Source organism: Pteropus vampyrus, unplaced genomic scaffold (assembly GCF_000151845.1).
Source record: "Pteropus vampyrus isolate Shadow unplaced genomic scaffold, Pvam_2.0 Scaffold620, whole genome shotgun sequence".
Taxonomy (NCBI): Eukaryota; Metazoa; Chordata; class Mammalia; order Chiroptera; family Pteropodidae; genus Pteropus; species Pteropus vampyrus.
The window spans coordinates 296,821-313,944 of record NW_011889401.1 but is presented as its reverse complement, the minus strand read 5'-3'; the positions used below and the strand labels follow the sequence as shown (position 1 = coordinate 313,944).

The window sequence follows — 17,124 nt, the reverse complement described above, 5'->3', positions numbered from 1 at the left end:
CCAGGGAGCGGGGCGCGCGACGGCAGGTGTCGGGGCCGAGTGACCACCGGCGATGGGGCGGCCGGCGTTGCTGCTGCTCGCGCTGTGCGCGGCGGGCGCCCGGGGGCTCTACTTCCACATCGGCGAGACCGAGAAGCGCTGCTTCATCGAGGAAATCCCCGACGAGACCATGGTCATCGGTTAGGCGGGGCGGGGGGGGCGGGGCCTTACGTGTCCCCCAGACGCGGCCGCGGCGGCCGCCGGACTGCGGGAGCCGGGCGGACGGGCGCGCGGTGACGGCCCTGTGTGCTCCGCAGGGAACTACCGCACCCAGATGTGGGATAAGCACAAGGAGGTCTTCCTGCCCTCGACCCCCGGCCTGGGCATGCACGTGGAGGTGAAGGACCCTGAAGGCAAGGTAGGGCCACCGCGCGTCGCCCTCGCCTGGTGCATCAGGCCGCCCTTCGGCGGGGCCCTGTGGCCGTGCGGAGCTCGGAGGACATGCGCCGTCCCCGGAGAGGTCCGTGCGGCTGGGGACTTTCACCCACCGCTGTGTTGCAGGTGGTGCTCTCGCGGCAGTATGGCTCCGAGGGGCGCTTCACCTTTACTTCCCACACCCCTGGCGACCATCAGATCTGCCTGCACTCCAACTCTACCAGGATGGCGCTCTTCGCTGGCGGCAGACTGGTAAGAGGACTGTCTTTGGCTGCAGCTTGGATTCTCACTCGGTTCCAAGGTTGTGATTTATTCCCGTCATCATTTGTGACACTTTATGGTCTTTATGCCATCGTCACAGTTAGGGAGATGTTGCCTTCGTCCCACAGCCTGGGACAGGAGTGGGTGCCCTAGTTCGGAGCAGACAGTCGGAGGCCCCACTACTCAGACAGTGAAACCTCAGAGAGTTTCTGACCTTGTGGCTTTGGGGCTTCAACCCCGTGTCCTTCTAGCGTGTGCACCTGGATATCCAGGTCGGGGAGCATGCCAACAACTACCCAGAGATTGCTGCCAAGGACAAGCTGACAGAGCTGCAGCTGCGGGCCCGCCAGCTGCTCGATCAAGTGGAACAGATCCAGAAGGAGCAGGATTACCAGCGGGTAAGGGCACAGGCTGAGCTGCGACACGGCAGGTGACCTTTATACCCATTCCACGTACTAGAAGTGTCTGCCTGGGGCCTTCCTACTGAGCTGTTCAGAGAGCGGAGGGGAGGGCAGCAGTCCAGATACCTGTCCGTGAGCTGTATAGCGTGAAGAGCAGGTAGGACAGCTCACAGTCCGGCCCTCGCCTGTGTCCCTCGGGCTCTTGCTTGAAGTAGTGGGAGCGTAATTTCGTCCTGGTAGAGATGCTCGCGAAGGGGCAGCACGGCACTCTCGCGGGGCAACCCCAGGGACGTCAGAGGCAGTGCAGAGAGCAGTGCAGAGGTGTTGGGTCCCGCAGCTGAGTAGTCACCTGGTGGGGGGGACCTCACAGCAGCCAGGACCATTTTCCCCTGCACGTTTAATCCTGGGTCTGTTGTCCCACGCAGTACCGAGAAGAGCGCTTTCGTCTGACCAGTGAGAGCACCAACCAGAGGGTCCTGTGGTGGTCCATCGCTCAGACCGTCATTCTCATCCTCACTGGCATCTGGCAGATGCGTCACCTCAAGAGCTTCTTTGAGGCCAAGAAGCTGGTGTAGCGTTCTCTCCGTGTGACCTTTCTCTCTCATCTCAATTATTTGGTACTTTCCCCACCCGATACCTTATCCACTTGAGTTGTGAGGGGAAAAAATGGAGAAAGGATTTAAGCCACATTGGTTTCATGGCAGCAAAGCATCCAGATCGGCCACCCATTAACACTGGATACAGGACATTGGTCCAAGCTTTCACAGGTGTCTTGGGGTTTGCGCACAGTCGGAACTGACCCTGGACTAGGCCTTGCTTCTTGCGCCTCCAGTGAGTCCCCTTCATCCCATCACAAAATGAGCAAAGGAAAAATCCTCCCAACTCCTGTAACTTTCTGTCCTCGTCTGCTCACACAGCGGCGACGGAAATGCCCCACCCAGGAGGCCCCACCTCACTGCTCCCGGTTGGTCCTGGGTTCCCTCGGTGGCTTTCTGAATGTAAATAAGGGCCAGAGGCCTTAGAAGATGGAAATGTTTTTCTATATATTAGAAGTATTTTTTGATAAATTATATATTTTCCTTCCTAGCTGAAGTGTGACTGCCTGTGTGTGACTAACTGAGCCGCAGCGCAGCCACCCCACACTCTGTTTGCCCACAGTTCTGGTGACTTCCGCAGCAGCTCAGGATTTCAGCGGGTCGCACAGCCGACGCCCCAGCTGCTCTCAAGGCCTTAGCGGAGGGCTAAGGAGACCCTCTGGGACACCTGTGCCTCCACCGCACGGGGCCTCAGGGTGATGACAGAGCCGGCACTGGCGGGGTGCTCTTCTCTTCCTCGCCCCTTCACCTTTGGTTAAGCCGTGGTAAATGTTTTCTTCAAGGGAACCAGGGTTGGTTCTTTATACAGATTTTTCCAGTGAAATAAAACTTGTTGCAGTAGCTGTGTTTGAGATGAAAATCTGGGGCCAGAGCGCGGCACAGAGGGGAACAGAGGCCGTTGGCCTGGCTTGCTTCAGCAGCTGACCTGGGGGGGCCACAGCGTGTGTGTTCATGGCGCTCGGGCTTGGCTGAGCAAGTCTCTGGGGATGTGGGTGGACAGGTGGTTGCTCAGCCATTCAGAGGCCAACCAAGTAGACCCCCTCGGCAAGGGGTCATGTGAGGAGGCTGAGTACCCGTGTTTCACTCCCAAAATCAAGTGCAGAGAGACGAGTACACTTCTCTTGACCCTGTTACTGTACGAAACAGTGTTGTTAGCTGCCCATTCTGGATGTTTATTTCGTGGTTTTATTTTTTTTTCTCTATATCCTATACTATTCTGCATATATGCATGTTTCTACTTGTAAAAACGTATGCAATTTAGGTTTAAAAGTTTTGTCATTTAAAATTTTTTGTAAGTATTTTTGAAAAGCTGCATATTCTCCATCTTTCTAATTCTGGATGGCCATGTTAACTGTTAGTGAAGGAGAATGCTGTAATTGACATTTCCAGAATTCTTTGACTATTTTAAATACTTTTCAGTATTCTTCATGTTTCAGTTAATAGGGAAAATCAGGTGGCCTTGGATCTAGTTGGCTGCATGGGCCTCTGACTTGAGGCTCTGAGGGAGTATGACATGTCAGGGTGTCTGCCCTGTGGCTACCACTAGGAATCCAGCCAGTAGAGCAGAGGCTGGAGCCTGGGCTGTGGGAGGACAGGGAACCACAAATAAGAGCTGGGGCTGGCTTCAGCATCTGCCCAGCAGTAGGCACGATCGAGTGCATCTCGGTCGTGCTGGTAGATCAGTGTGCCCTGGGTTTCCTGTCTTGTGAGTTCTAGATCGGAAGGGGAGCAGAGTGAGGACAAACAGGAGTGCGTTGCACTGCACCGACAGGGCAGGGGGAAGAGCTGTGGCCAGGGGGTGAGCCGACCCGTGCTGGCTGCGGGGAGGAGGCTTCCATGCTGCGTGTGGTATTAAGGTACATCACAGCCTAGGCAAGTTTTCTAAAAAGTTTGCCTGCATGCTCGGAATTCCGGTGACCTCCCTCCTCACCCCATACCATCCCGATTTTCTTTCTGAAATTCTTAGACCGTGTAACATTCTTACCAAACAGCCTTCTGTCTCCTCACCACAAAAAGAAAAAGGGTCAGGGGAGCCATCCTGCTCATGCCCTGACATCCCAGCCCGGGCCCTGGCTCTTGCCGGGGCCAGTCCCCATCTCCATCTTTCAGTCAGCGTCTCGCTTGACCTGTGGTGCACGAACCGCTCTCTGTTCTCACCCTGAACAGCCAGAGCTTCCCCTCCAGCGTTCATGCTGCGCCCAGGGCAGAGCAGATGTGAAAGGCCACCTGGGAAGCTCCCCAGCAGGGTCCTGAGCAACACTTATGCCATTCCGATGCTGCAGCTGCTGCTCCACACAGGTTGTCTGATAAGCGGCTTTGTGTTCATGGTGGTTTGGTGGCAGAATGATGACCCTCCACTGATGGCCATCCCTAATCCCTGGAACCTGCCAATGTTCCCTAACATGGCAAAGGGAACTTAAGGGTGCTGTGAGCCGATTTCAAAACCGAGGTTATCCTGGATCATCAGGTGTGTTCAGTGTTATCACAAGGTTCTTTAAAGGTGAATGAGGAAGGCTGCAGTGATGTGACGAGAAGACTCAACCCACCATTGCTGGCTCTGAAGGTGGAGGAAGGGGGCCATGCTGGGAAAGGCAAGACACCAGTTGTCCCTCTGGAGTCTCCAGAAGGGGACACAGCCTTACCGACAGCTTGATTTCAACCCAGTGAGACCTTGTCAGACTTCTGACCTACAGAACCATAGTAATAAATTTGTTATTTTAAGCCATTAAGCTTAGGGTATGTTGTTATAGCAGCGATAGAAAACTAATCCAGGTGGGAACCTTATAAAAATAAATCCTTTTACCTAAGCGGTGCAGGTAACAGACGGGCAGCCAGGTGTGGAAACCCCGGATGCACCTGCCTTCCTCTTTCTCTCAATGCTGCTCATTCTTCCAACCCAGTCCTCCTGTAGTCCAGTTCTTGTGGCCCTGAACCTTAGCCCAGCCTGTCTCGGTGGCCTCTACCATGTGCTGGGACACCCATAGTCACTTGCTTTCTACTCTCAAAGCTATTGTCCTCACTCAGGTTCTTACGTTTTGACCATTGTTCCAGGCAAAACAGCCCTGGAGCACATCTGCCGGTGCACTTTTCTGGGGCATAGTTAGGTAAAGTTAGTGCTTACACATGGGCCCGACAGCGACCCCCAGATGCAGCAAGGTAGGCGAGGGCGCAGGACTCAGGCCGTTTGCCTGTTTATTTAGGGACCCCCGGACCCCACAACCAGTTGGGGCATAATGATTAAGGCGGAGCTGCTCAAAGAAGCGCTGAGGGAGGTAAAGCCATAAGCCTGCATCTATGCTTGCGAGGTATCCCGCCCGGGTTGGTGGCGGAAACTGGCACGGAGGGATCATCCCCGCGTCCACGCAGCCCCGCCGCCAGTAATCCTAACCCAGCATGGCGTTGGGAAGCAGCGTCTGGGGACAGGAGAGGACCCGCAGAGCTCCAGCCGACATCCCGACCGCCAGCCGCTTCCGCACGGAGACCCGGTGTACCCGAGCGCAGCGGCAGCCGCCGAGCCCCACCGAGAGACCGGAAGCCGATGCCCCGGCGCTTCCGGGTGGGTGATGGGTCCTCCGACGCTGATTGGTTGTTGATTTGACCCGCCCACCCGTTGCCACGTTCTTTCAGCCGCGCGTGCGCGCTGTCACTACAGAGCTCCAACATGGCGGACATGGAAGTGTTGGGCTTCGAACACATGGGGCTCGATCCCCGGCTCCTGCAGGTACCGGGCGGGCTGAGGAGCCGGCAGGCGTGGCGGGGGGCGGGGGCGGGGGGAGGCCGGGGAAGCGGCGGCACAGCGGCCATCTGAGCCTCCCCTCGTCTCTGCTAGGCCGTCACCGACCTGGGCTGGTCGCGGCCCACGCTGATCCAGGAAAAGGCCATCCCACTGGCCCTGGAGGGGAAGGACCTCCTGGCCCGGGCCCGCACCGGCTCGGGGAAAACGGCCGCTTATGCCATTCCGATGCTGCAGCTGCTGCTCCACAAGAAGACGGTGGGTCGCGGGAGGGGCCCAAAGTCCGGGAAGGGGGATGCAGGCGTCTGAGTGCCCGTCGTGCCCTCTTGGAAAGCCGAGTTGTCGTCGCCCGGCTCCCAGTCTTTCCCAAGAACCCCGCTTTTTATTGGCCTCTTACCTGTGAGGGCTGGTCCCAGAGAACCTGGTGCTGTGTGGCAGTCGTTCAGGGCTACAATTCAGGTTACCTGGGTCCTAGTCCCGGCCCTGCTAGCACAATTCTTTCTGTAACCTTGAGGAAATGGCTTTCTTTTCTTCCTGCTGTGAAGAGTTGTCACTTCGCCCCTCCACGCCCCATAAGACTTGTGAAACTCCAGTGCCCTGACTGGTGGTGTATTTTAAGTAAGTCACGACTGTAAAGTGAGTTATTCTTGAGGAGCAGTGCCTGGGAAAGAACTCGTTGTTGTGCATTCTGAGGTGGATAAACGTAAGTGAGGAGTTGACCAGAACGTAGTTAAGTTGTGTCGAAGTCACAACAGTTGGGTCAGATGGCCTGGAAGAGTTGGAGGAAGTATCAGGTGGCCACGACGACACGAACCGGCAGGCTGAAGTCTTCACTCATGCCTTTTCAGACAGGCCCCGCGGTAGAGCAGGCTGTGAGAGGCGTCGTCCTCGTGCCCACCAAGGAGCTGGCACGGCAGGCCCAGTCCATGATCCAGCAGCTGGCTGCCTACTGTGCCCGAGACATCCGGGTGGCCAATGTGTCAGCTGCTGAAGACTCAGCCTCTCAGAGGTGGGTGAAATCAACAGGGCTGTAGGAATGAAGCTGTGCAGAGATGTGGGGTTGAGTTTGTGTGCAGCAAGAAAGGGCTGGTCCAGGGCGAGGTCCCAGCCACTACCTTCTCCCCGATACTGAGGTGTTGCCCACCTGCAGAGCTGTGCTGACAGAGAAGCCCGATATAGTGGTGGGGACCCCGTCTCGCATATTAAACCACTTGCAGCAAGATAGCTTGAGACTGCGAGACTCCCTGGAGCTGCTGGTGATGGATGAGGCTGATCTTCTCTTTTCCTTTGGCTTTGAGGAAGAGCTCAAGAGTCTTCTCTGGTGAGGAAAAGGTGTATGGGGGCTGTGAGTAGACACCGGCCTTGGAGCCAGTGGCTAGAATTCCAGCGGCCACAGAGGCTCTGGAGCTGGAGTCTGATGGGCTCTGTTTTGTTTTAGTCATTTGCCCCGGATTTATCAGGCTTTTCTGATGTCGGCTACTTTTAATGAGGACGTACAAGCCCTAAAGGAGCTGGTGCTGCATAACCCGGTAAGCGCCCCATGAAGCATCTACAGCCACCGCTAACGTGACACTCAGAGGACTTGATCCTCCCATCTCAAAGGAACCTGTTGATATTTGGGTAGAGCAGTTGTTTCTGGTTTACCATTGCTGGTCCTGAAATACTGGAAGCCAGTAGTCCTCACACACAGACACACACACACCCCCACCCCGAAAACTAAGTCATTGTGTGTGTCCAGATATCCCCTAGGGTTATGCCTCCGCAGGCCGGAGCAGCGACCCCCAGGGGCGAGAAGGCTGCCTTGAGCAGCAGGGCCCCAGTTCCTTCTGTACGCGATCTCTGCTCTTCAGAAAGGGTGCCCTGCAGTCGTCTGCCATCGCGTTTCTCTGGGTTCTGCGCCCCAGATACTTTGCGTGTAGCTTTCGTCCTCCGTGCCCCACCACAGTTAGGTGCTCCGACTTCTTACACTCGCTGGAGGGGCCCCACGTGCCTTGCCTGATGCGTCTGCACTGTGCTTGGTGAGCCGGTGGCGTTTCTGTCATCCCCGCTTTCCTGACCACAGGCCTGTCCTCCCCCAGGTCACCCTCAAGTTGCAGGAGTCCCAGCTGCCGGGGCCAGAGCAGCTGCAGCAGTTCCAGGTGGTCTGCGCCGCCGAGGAAGACAAGTTTCTGGTGCTGTACGCCCTGCTCAAGCTGGCGTTGATCCGGGGCAAGGCCCTGCTCTTCGTCAACACCCTGGAGCGCAGCTACCGGCTGCGCCTCTTCCTGGAGCAGTTCAGCATCCCCGCCTGCGTGCTCAACGGGGAGCTCCCCCTGCGCTCCAGGTGGGCCCCGGCTGCGGGGCGTTGCAGATGCGGGTCGGAAAGGGAGACGCCTGTTTCCTCAGGGCTTACAGGCCGGGCTCTAGGCTTGACTGATACTCTGACTCTTGCGACTCCGAGATATCTGCTGTCACTCCATCTCAACTGAGGGGGTTGAGACACAAAGATTAAGTGGAGGAGCATTCGAGAAGAGGGAAAAGTCGGAACCGATGACAGTGGTGACAGCGGTGCCGGGGGTAGGAGAGCAGCCTCTGGCTTGCTCTTGGGGCTGACCCTCCCTTCTTGGGTTACAGGTGCCACATCATCTCACAGTTCAACCAAGGCCTCTACGACTGTGTCATAGCAACTGATGCTGAAGTCCTGGGGGCCTCGGTCAAAGGCAAGCGCCGAGGCAAAGGGTCCAAGGGGGACAGGTGAGTCCTCGTGTCTGTCCTGCCAGCTGGCTCCAGAAGGCCTGAGTGGAGAGCCAGACCTGGCTGCTTGCGTAGCCCACACAGCCCGCACTCGGCTCCTGAGTCTGGCGAAGGGAGTGAAGTGCACGGCTCCAGGGACAAGGCCGCCTGGGTTGCTGGCACCCTGTCCTTGAGGGCGGATGGCCTGGCTGCATTGGGTGTGCAGCCGGGACTGGTGGGGGGCTAGTTCTGAGGAGGAAAGGGAGCCCCTATCCTCTGCCTGCCTGGGTCTCGGACCACCCTGCGGGGCAGTCCGGTCGCTCCTGCCCCAGGGTGGAGGGCAGGGCAAGGGTGGGCCGGCCACAGGTCCAGTGGCTCCATGCAGGGCTCCGGGGGGCTTGCCGATTGGATAAGCGTGAGAATACCCACACGGGGAGAACAGGGGCAAGTCTGCCGTGGGCTGTTCTTGCAGGGCTTCTGACCCGGAGGCAGGCGTGGCCCGGGGCATAGACTTCCACCACGTGTGTGCCGTGCTCAACTTTGACCTGCCTCCCAGCCCTGAGGCCTACATCCATCGAGCTGGCAGGTGAGAGAGCTGGAGCGTGGCAGGCCGGGCACTTGGATATGGGCACACTGCAGAGACACAGGCTGGGCTGTCTCTCCTTGCAGGACAGCACGTGCCAACAACCCAGGCATAGTCTTGACCTTCGTGCTGCCCACGGAGCTGCCACACCTGGGGAAGATCGAGGAGCTTCTCGGCGGAGGTAGGATCCAGGGCCAGGCTTCGCCCATGCCGTCTGAGACCCAGGGGTGGTGCTGACAACAGGGACACTAGTGCGACCAGCAGCCACCCACCCACTCAGCCCCACTGTGCCCCCACGTCCCTCGCTCCATCCTCGCCCCGCTCTGGTGGCAGGCACTGCTTCCTCCACAGACGAGCGAGCCCAGGTCCAGACCCACCGGCGTTCGCGCACGGGCACGTACTGCCTGCCCCAGGGGGCAAGAGTCGGGGAGGGGAAGGGGGTTTGGGAGACAGGGAAGGGCTGGTGGCGTCTCAGTGGGGCCTGCTCGGAGGCTCCACACAGGTGCCTCTGGGAGGTGACACTGTAGTGGGGCAGCCAGGTGCCAAGAGAGGATGGGCGGAAGGGCGGGCCGGGCTGCCCGCCATCTAGAGGGTCCGATCACGCTCCTCTGGGGCCTCCTGCCCGACGTGTCCACTGTGTGGCATCGAGCTCCTGGGCCTCAGCGTCTGTGCCTGGCTTTCTTCCCTGAAACGGGAGAGGCCAGCACCCAAAGTCCATGTGTTGGGGATGTCAGGTGACCCATTATGCTGCTGTGACAGTGCTGAGACAGTGGCTTACTGCTAGGTGCTCCTGTTGTTCTATGGCTGTTGTCAGGGGTGGGCCTTAGGGTAGGAGACTGGGTGGTGGGCAGGTCCTGGGAATGCGACGGGCACCCAGGGTGTGGTGACAGTGGGCCGCCTAGGCCACTGCATCCTGGAGTGCCTGTCGGGCCTACCCTCGAGACCCAGGTTTCTCGCGTCTGCACGTGGCAGGGACGGAGCCGGGGGTCCCAGCGGCGTGCGCAGGGGGCCCTCACTGCTGCCTTCCGCAGACAGCGGCGCCCCCACCCTGCTCCCCTACCAGTTCCACATGGAGGAGATTGAGGGCTTCCGCTACCGCTGCAGGGTGAGCAGGCCCGGGTGGGGGCCGGGAGAGGGGCCGGGGCGGGGCCGGCGTGGGACCGGGGCAGCCCCAGCATCCTGACCTTGGTGTCCCCAGGATGCCATGCGCTCGGTGACTAAACAAGGCATTCGAGAGGCGAGGTTGAAGGAGATCAAGGAGGAGCTCCTGCACTCGGAGAGGCTCAAGGTGAGGCGGGCGCGAGCTGGCCTGGCCTCGCTGCGGGCAGCGCGGTGTCTGTCAGGACGGCAGTGTCCAAACAGGCACGTCACGCGTTCCTCGCAGCGTTGTTATCCCAGAGGTGGGAAGACCTGAGGCTTCACCACAGGGAGTGCCCCACAGATGGAGGGGACAGTCTGGGACAGCACCGAGTGACGGGGGTGCTGTGTGGATGAGGTGCTATGTGGACGTGAGAGGAAGGGAGACACGTCAGCCGCTGCCTCGGGGAGGGGAGGGGTGACAGGGCAAAGGCAGTGAGAAGCCTCGGCTTTTTACGTTGTAAGACACGAGTCACCTGTGTTGCAAACCTTTGTGACGTTACGAGGGAGCTTCCGCTCTACTTGCCTTTCCCTGCTAGACGTACTTCGAAGACAACCCCCGGGACCTGCAGCTGCTGCGGCACGACCTGCCCCTGCACCCCGCCGTGGTGAAGCCGCACCTGGGCCACGTGCCCGACTACCTGGGTGAGCGCGCCTGCGGGCCCTGGGTCCTCAGCGCCACGCCGGCGGATAGGACGTGGAGACTGGGCGGCAGCAGCGTGCAGGCGCACACATCTGCCCACTGCGCGGCCCTCAGATGCTGCCCTCTGTGCTGGAGGTGGCAGCACGGGGGAGCGAGGCAGGCCCACCTTGGTCCCATGGGAAGTCACTTGCCAGTGGCACGTGGCTGAGGGGCTAGGACCTCATGCAGTGGGAGTTGCTTGGAGGCCTTGAGACGTGTGGCGGACCAGAGTAGGTCCCGTGCTGTGTCAGAGCAGGTGGCGGTGAGGGTGGAGGCCAAGGGTAGTCATCAGGTCCGGGGGAGTGGAGCGAGCTCGCGGCGGTAGGCCACGGGTGGAAAATTACATGTGGGTTTATTTCTACTGTAGAAGCATTTTCTTTAAAAAGGTTTTTTTTTGTTCGTTTGTTTGTTTTCTGTTATATGATTATCACAACAAACTTTAACATGAGGGAGAAGCAATTTATACAGTGGAAGTCCCCATAACCTCATCCCTGGGGATGGCCGTTCTGCGCGCTGACAGACAGTTGTGTGGTCGTGGGTGTTTTGATGTGGCCCCAGAGTGGGCCCAGGTCAGGGTGGGAGGGGGCTCTCCAGGAGCCAGCGGTTCGCCTGGCGGGCCTACAGGCGAACGGGGCTCGCTCCTGGCACGGCTGCTGAGGCCATGTGTCTCTTCCAGTCCCTCCTGCTCTTCGAGGCCTCGTCTCCCCTCATAAGAAGCGGAAGAAGCTGTCCTTTAAGAAGGCCGCGGTATGTACTCCGGCTTTGGTGACAGATACGGGCCTCCCCTCACCTTGTTGCATTGTCACTGGGGTATGCACACGACGTGCCCTTGCCGGGGAGGAGAGCGACCCCGACAGCCGGCCCCAACCTTTCTGGTGGCCCGTTCACAGTCACGGGGGCTGGGACTGTGTCATCCCCCGCACGTGTCTTCCAGAGCACAGGAGGAGCCGCTTTTCTGTCCCCACTGCCCTCTATGTCCTCCAGGCTGCGGGAGGGGGCAGGGCAGGCTGCCCTCTGCAGCGACACAGTGGCTGCTGTCCTTGGCTTGTGGGCGGCAGGGCCCTGCCAAGTGGCACTGCCTCCCATACCTCAGTCTGTCTCAGCCTGGGCAGCTGACCCACAGCTCTGTCCCACAGAAGGCGAAGGCCCGGAACCCCCTGCGCAGCTTCAGGCACGGAGGCGAGCGACGTGGGCCCGCGGCGGAGCCCTCCTGAAGAGCGGGTGGCGTGGCCGCCTCCCGGGCCCCTCCCAGCCCCCTCCCCATACGGACGGGCCTCCAGGGCCGGCAGGGCTGCGGCCTCCAGGTCCGGGCCCTGCTAGGCCGGCGGTTCGTGCCTCAGCCCCGGAATAAAGACTGCAGCTGCCCAGCCGTGCCTCCCGTATGTAGGAAGGGGCCGTCCCCAGCAGCCGCTTGAGGGTTCACGCGGGCTGTGCCTGCCCGCCGGTGCCCCGGGCCCGCAGTCGGCCGTACGTGGTGCGCACACGCATTCTTCCACTCTGCTCAGCCGGAGCCCGACGGGAGACGGTTCCCGCCGCAGGCCCCTCGCTTCACGCGGTCTGGAGAAGGGGCTGTGCCGACTGCCCTTGCCTGCCCACTGTCCTAGCACCACCGCCTGCTTGGGACAAGGCAGGCGACTGAGGGGAGACCTGGCCTGGGCGGGCGAGCGGGGAGTCGGAAGGAATCCCCGGGTGCAGTTTCGGACAGAAAATTTGGCCGTGGCACCAGCACAAGCCGTCTGCTCGCGGCTGGAGCCGGGTGCTCCTGTTCTTCTCGGGCGGCTCTGGACCGTGCCTGGTCTCGGCGTTCCGAGCCCTGTCCTGTCTGGGGGTTTGTACGGAGCGAGGCTGGTGGGGGAGGTGCCATTCAGGCAAAGGCACCTGCACACGGGCTGGGGATGTGTTGGGTCCCTGTGGCCGCCAGGCCGCCACATCCAGGCGCGCTAGGAAAGCGATTGCCGCCCCCCGAGTGAGGGACATGGGAGGGGCTGGCCTGGCCCTGGAGACATTCACCTGGCCGGCTGCCCTGCGGTGGCGGAGCAGCCTTGTACTGACTGTCCTGGCTCCTCGGGCCCTGCCACCACCAGGACCATGTCGCCAATGAGCTTGCCCCGGTGCAGAAGACGGGCACTTGGGGCCTCCCAGGATGGTCCTTCCCAAGTGGACTCTGCTCTGGGCTGTGTCCCCACCTGGGGCCGGGTGAGGCCTGGCGGCTGTGAGCTGACACCTGTCCTATGGGAGCCGAGGCTCAGCACTCACGGCAGGTGGGGCTGGGCGGGGTCTGGACGGCTGCCCAGGCCTGCCCCGGTGCCCGAGGAGTGGTCAGCACCACAGGGGCCTTCCCACAGTCGAGCAGCTACCATTTCAGCCCCTTCAGGATGCTCGCCCTCCTTGTACCCTGCGTCTGCAGAGGGCGGGGTGCAGGGGCCCAGACGCCCATCGAGGCCCCACAGCCCATTCCCATCGGCGAAACAGGCCTCCTGAGGGTGGACGCATCCAGCTCGTGCTCAGGCTCTCCCCAGAACGAGCATGCCCACGCCAAGACTAGACAGGGCCGCCAGTGTGCCCATGGCCGGCCCTGAGCCTGGAGTTCGATGGGCAGCCTGCCAGCCATCATTCAGCCAGGTGAGCAGCAGATAAGCTCCCGATTCCAGGCTGACGGCCGGGACTCAGCAGAGAGGCCAGTGGAGGGCAGCGACCATCATCTCCACCGCGCCAGCATACTCGCCCCACATAGGTGGGGAGCTGAGCACCAGTCCAAGGGAGGGGCAAGCACAGCCTGCATGCGAGCTTTGGGGCTCGGGAATCAGGCCCTCAGTGCACTTGGCCTCCCAGAGCCCGCAGAGCGTCACCTGTCCCTACAACACCTATGAGGTCTGCCAGGTGCAGGCACTGGGCTGGGGGCTGGAGGGAGCAGGGGCAGTGCCACAAGTCACTTTTCAGGGCTGTCCAGGGTGCTGGGAGGGTTCCACAGGGCCTCCCTGGCTGGAAGTGAGCATGGCCACGGCCGAGCTGGAGGTCGGGCACATTGGGGGTGTTCAGTCACGCCCTGAGAGCTGTCTCTGTGGCCTTGAGGTAGGTGCCTTGGCTTCTTGGGGCCTCCTCTCTAGGTGGGGCAAAGTGCTCCTCCAGGTGTCCTGTGGGGGTAAACTCCCACACTCGGCTCTGTACACAGGCCCCTCAAAATGCCACACCCCCAAGTAACAGTGGCTTCTCAGAATGAGGTCTCACCCAGCAGGGCTAGGCCTCGTTCCCAGCAGCCGCTCCCCAGGGAGGCCGGTGCTGCTACCCCAGAGCACCCTTTGAGCGGTGAGCCTTAACGTTCACACACCCATCTCACGTTACAGACTGGGAAACAGGCTCAGAAGGGGAGCAGTCAGCCCCGTGCTACCTGGCTCGGTGGCAGAGCGAGAGGGGGCTCAGGTCTGTGGGCCCGCACCTGGAGCCTGAGGTGTGGGCTTCAGCCCTTTTCTCCCTCCCCCGTCATCTGTGAGTTGCTGTGACGAGGGGCCCAACTTTTCAGCATAAGTACATCCCAATCAGTGTGTCGCATGCTTTCACTAGAAGTTATCTGTTATCTGAAACAAATTAGCTGGTGTCCTGCTTCCTATTTGCTGAATTTGGCAACCTTAAGAGTAGAACTTTTTTTGGTCTGGGTACCACCTCCCCTAGGAAGCAAGTGTTCCTGACCGCTAGGCTGAGCTGGGTGCCCTTTTCTCTGTGTAAATTGGGGTTAATTTTGGTCAATTTTGGCTCTTACACAGCACCTGTGTCTTCCACACCCAGCCAAGTGGCACACAGCCGTGCACATGACCTTGGAGTAGCTCGCACACAGTTTGTGGGGGCTGTTTCAGGGTGACAAGAAGGACCCTGCCCTCCAAACAGCAGGGATCTGTGCTCTGAGGGTCGATGCTGCTTCTGCTCACAGAGATGCAGACAAATCAAATGTGTGGCCATTTCAAGACCTCCTTTTGGCTCAAGTGACTTCTAGGGGACTTAAAGGACTGGTGGGTGACCTTTTATTACTGCCTTCATTTTTCGTATGTTTCTCCTTTCAGGATCCAGACATTAAAAACCAAGACATTCAAAAACAGCTTCATATACAGGGAAAATCAGAAAGTGACAGCACATACTCAGGGAATGGCCCAGAAAAGACCTGAGAAGACCTTAAGTGTACATCTCAGGCTGGTCCTTGACACAGTGACAGCCTACGACAATACAATAAAAGCAAAAGCCAAAAACCCTGCGGAAGGGAGAGGATCTGATTGCCAGATTTATGTTATTATCAGATTCAAATGTCCAGCGTTGGGGGTAAAAAAAAGTCACAAGGTATACAAACAAAAACATTGCTCACTTAAAGGAAAAAATAAATCAACACTCTGAAAAAGATGTACTAGGCAAACGTACTAGGCAAACACTTTCAAATAACTCTTAAAAATGCTCAAGGAACTGAAGGAGGATGTGGAGATGGTCAGAAAAATATTGTGTGGACAAATAGAAATATTAAGATAGGAAACCTAAAAAAACTTAAAAAGTTCTGGAGCTGAAAAGTTCACCAGGGGGATTAGAAGGCAGGTATGAGCAGGTGGAAGAAAATCTGTGAACCTGAAAATAGGACAATGGAAATTACTGAGTCTGAGGAAGAGAAAAATACTGAAGGAAATAAGTGGAGCCTAAGCGACCATGCTTATGCACTGTGGGAATCCGGGAGGAGAGGGGAGAGAAAGGGACAGAGAGTATTGGAAGAAGTAATGGCCGAAAACTTCCCAAATCTGATAAGCAACGTGGATATAAACATCCAAGAAATTCAATGAATTCCAAGTAAGATGAGCTCAAAAAGACTCATAACAAGATAACATAATCTAACTTAAAAAGCCAAAGAGAATCTTGAAAGCAGCAAGAGAGCAGCCAGTGGTCACATGCAAGGGATTCTCAAAAGCGTCACCAGCAAATTTCTCATCGGAAACTTGGGAGACCAGAATACAGTGGGCTGCTATAATAATAGTGCTTAAATTTTCAAAAGTTATCAACAAGAATCCTGTATCCGGTAAGACTGTCCTTTAAGAGTGCGGGAGAAATGACATTCCCAGATAAACACAAACCAGGGGAGTTTGTAACCACTGGCCCTTCCCTTTAAGAAACACTTGAGGGAGTCTTGGAAGGTGAAATGAGGACACTAGGCAGTACCTCAACACCAACTGGAGAAAGAAAGATCTCAGAGGGCAGCTAACATGGGTCATAGCAAGGCCTGTATCAAAAGGCGGAGATTGGCAGAATGGATTAAAACACATGATCCAACTATGTGCTGTCTGCAAGAGACTCACGTGAGATCCGGGGACACCCGCGGGTTGAAAGTGGAACGATGGAAAAAGACATTCTGCACACATTACAAAAGGGTGGAGAGGTGGCTGCTGATGTCAGAAAAGATAGACTTTAAATCGAATGTTTTCAAGGGATGAAGAGGAACATTATGTATTAATAACAGATGCAATACAGGAAAAATAAGTGTGTACTGCATTTACGCACCCACTGACAGGCCATCAAAACATGCGAAGCAAAAATGGACAGAACTGGGGGAGAAACACGGTTCTACCACCACGGCAGGAGAGTTCGGTGCCCTGCTCTGAGTATGGGCAGAGCCACCAGACATGAAGGAAATAGAGGACTCAAGCGACACGAGAAACCGCCCAGATCCAACCCATATACAGAGCACTCCGCCCAACAGCAAATACACATGGAACATTCTCCATGATGAACCACACGTTGGGCTACGAATTGTCTCAACATTTAAAAAGCTGGACACCATCTGGTGTATATTCTCTGACCACAACTGGACGAAGTTAGAAATCACTAAGAGAAGGAAAACTGCAAAATTCACAAACTTGTGGAAATGATACTCCACACCGGCGCCAACCAATGGGTCAAAGATCAAATTGCAAGCGAAATGAGAAAGCACTTAGAGGTGAATGAAAGTGGAAACGCCACATACCAAAACTTCAGGGGCGCGGCAAAAGCGGCGTTAAGGGGGAAATTTACAGCTGTAAATGCTAATGTCAAAAAACGAAGAGGAACTCAGGTCAGCAACGTAACTTTACAGCATAGGGAACGAAGGAGAACAAACTAAAACCAAAGCTAGTGGGAGGAAGGACATAACAAAGATTTGAGCAGAGAGAAATACCATAGAGAATAGAACAACGACAGAAAATCAACTAAACCAAGAGTTGGTTCTTTAAAAAGTTTAATAAAAATGACAAACCTTTGGCTAGACTAAGAAAAAAGAGAAGACTCCAATTATTGAATCAGAAATGAAAGTAAAGACATAACTACCAATTCTACATAAAGTATTGTAAGAGAGAACTACAAACAATTATCTACCAACAAATTGGATAACTAGATGAAATGGACAAAGTCCTAGAAACACAAAGTCTGCCAGGGCTGAATCGAGAAGAAATAGACAATCGGAACAGATCCGTAACTAGTAAAGGGATTGAATCCATTTTCAAAAAACCTCCCTGGAAAATCCCTGGACCTGATGGCTTTGCTGAATTCCACCAAACATTTAAAGCAGCGGTCCCCAACCTTTGTGGCACCAGGGACCAGGGCTCCTG

General features: G+C 57.2%; 2 protein-coding genes across 6 annotated transcripts; both read left to right on the top strand.

Moving 5' to 3' along the window:
- The first annotated feature begins 6 nt into the window (after window positions 1-6).
- On the top strand, window positions 7-2,512 carry TMED4 (transmembrane p24 trafficking protein 4). 3 transcript variants are annotated; one of them, XM_011384757.1, is made up of 6 exons: window positions 7-179; window positions 297-397; window positions 541-666; window positions 927-1,073; window positions 1,502-1,693; window positions 2,235-2,512. In XM_011384757.1, the coding sequence occupies exons 1-5, from the start codon at window positions 53-55 to the stop codon at window positions 1,649-1,651; spliced, it is 651 nt and encodes a 216-aa protein (XP_011383059.1). In that variant the 5' UTR covers window positions 7-52; the 3' UTR covers window positions 1,652-1,693; window positions 2,235-2,512. The 3 variants fall into 3 exon arrangements, with proteins under 3 accessions (XP_011383059.1, XP_011383058.1, XP_011383057.1); XM_011384756.1 differs by having other exon boundaries at window positions 2,164-2,512; XM_011384755.2 differs by lacking the exon at window positions 2,235-2,512 and having other exon boundaries at window positions 1,502-2,162.
- A 2,759-nt stretch (window positions 2,513-5,271) lies between these two features.
- Window positions 5,272-14,784, top strand: DDX56 (DEAD-box helicase 56). Of its 3 annotated transcripts, none has more exons than XM_023525765.1 (14): window positions 5,272-5,393; window positions 5,502-5,663; window positions 6,254-6,414; window positions 6,556-6,726; window positions 6,844-6,934; window positions 7,484-7,728; window positions 8,019-8,138; window positions 8,590-8,703; window positions 8,787-8,881; window positions 9,732-9,805; window positions 9,899-9,988; window positions 10,377-10,482; window positions 11,196-11,266; window positions 14,575-14,784. In XM_023525765.1, the coding sequence occupies exons 1-14, from the start codon at window positions 5,334-5,336 to the stop codon at window positions 14,674-14,676; spliced, it is 1,662 nt and encodes a 553-aa protein (XP_023381533.1). In that variant the 5' UTR covers window positions 5,272-5,333; the 3' UTR covers window positions 14,677-14,784. The 3 variants fall into 3 exon arrangements, 2 of the variants coding, with proteins under 2 accessions (XP_023381533.1, XP_011383056.1); XM_011384754.2 differs by lacking the exon at window positions 14,575-14,784 and adding an exon at window positions 11,656-14,104; XR_897338.2 differs by lacking the exon at window positions 14,575-14,784 and having other exon boundaries at window positions 9,673-9,805; window positions 11,196-11,246.
- Window positions 14,785-17,124: the final 2,340 nt, after the last annotated feature.

Excerpts from the sequence above, each read along its gene's own strand:
- TMED4 (XM_011384757.1), top strand. The coding sequence starts at position 53 with ATGGGGCGGCCGGCGTTGCTGCTGCTCGCGCTGTGCGCGGCGGGCGCC. Across the intron at positions 180-296 it reads CGACGAGACCATGGTCATCG|GGAACTACCGCACCCAGATG; the intron begins GTTAGGCGGGGC and ends TGTGCTCCGCAG. Across the intron at positions 667-926 it reads TCTTCGCTGGCGGCAGACTG|CGTGTGCACCTGGATATCCA; the intron begins GTAAGAGGACTG and ends GTGTCCTTCTAG.
- DDX56 (XM_023525765.1), top strand. The coding sequence starts at position 5,334 with ATGGCGGACATGGAAGTGTTGGGCTTCGAACACATGGGGCTCGATCCC. Across the intron at positions 6,415-6,555 it reads GAAGACTCAGCCTCTCAGAG|AGCTGTGCTGACAGAGAAGC; the intron begins GTGGGTGAAATC and ends GCCCACCTGCAG. Across the intron at positions 9,806-9,898 it reads GCTTCCGCTACCGCTGCAGG|GATGCCATGCGCTCGGTGAC; the intron begins GTGAGCAGGCCC and ends TGGTGTCCCCAG.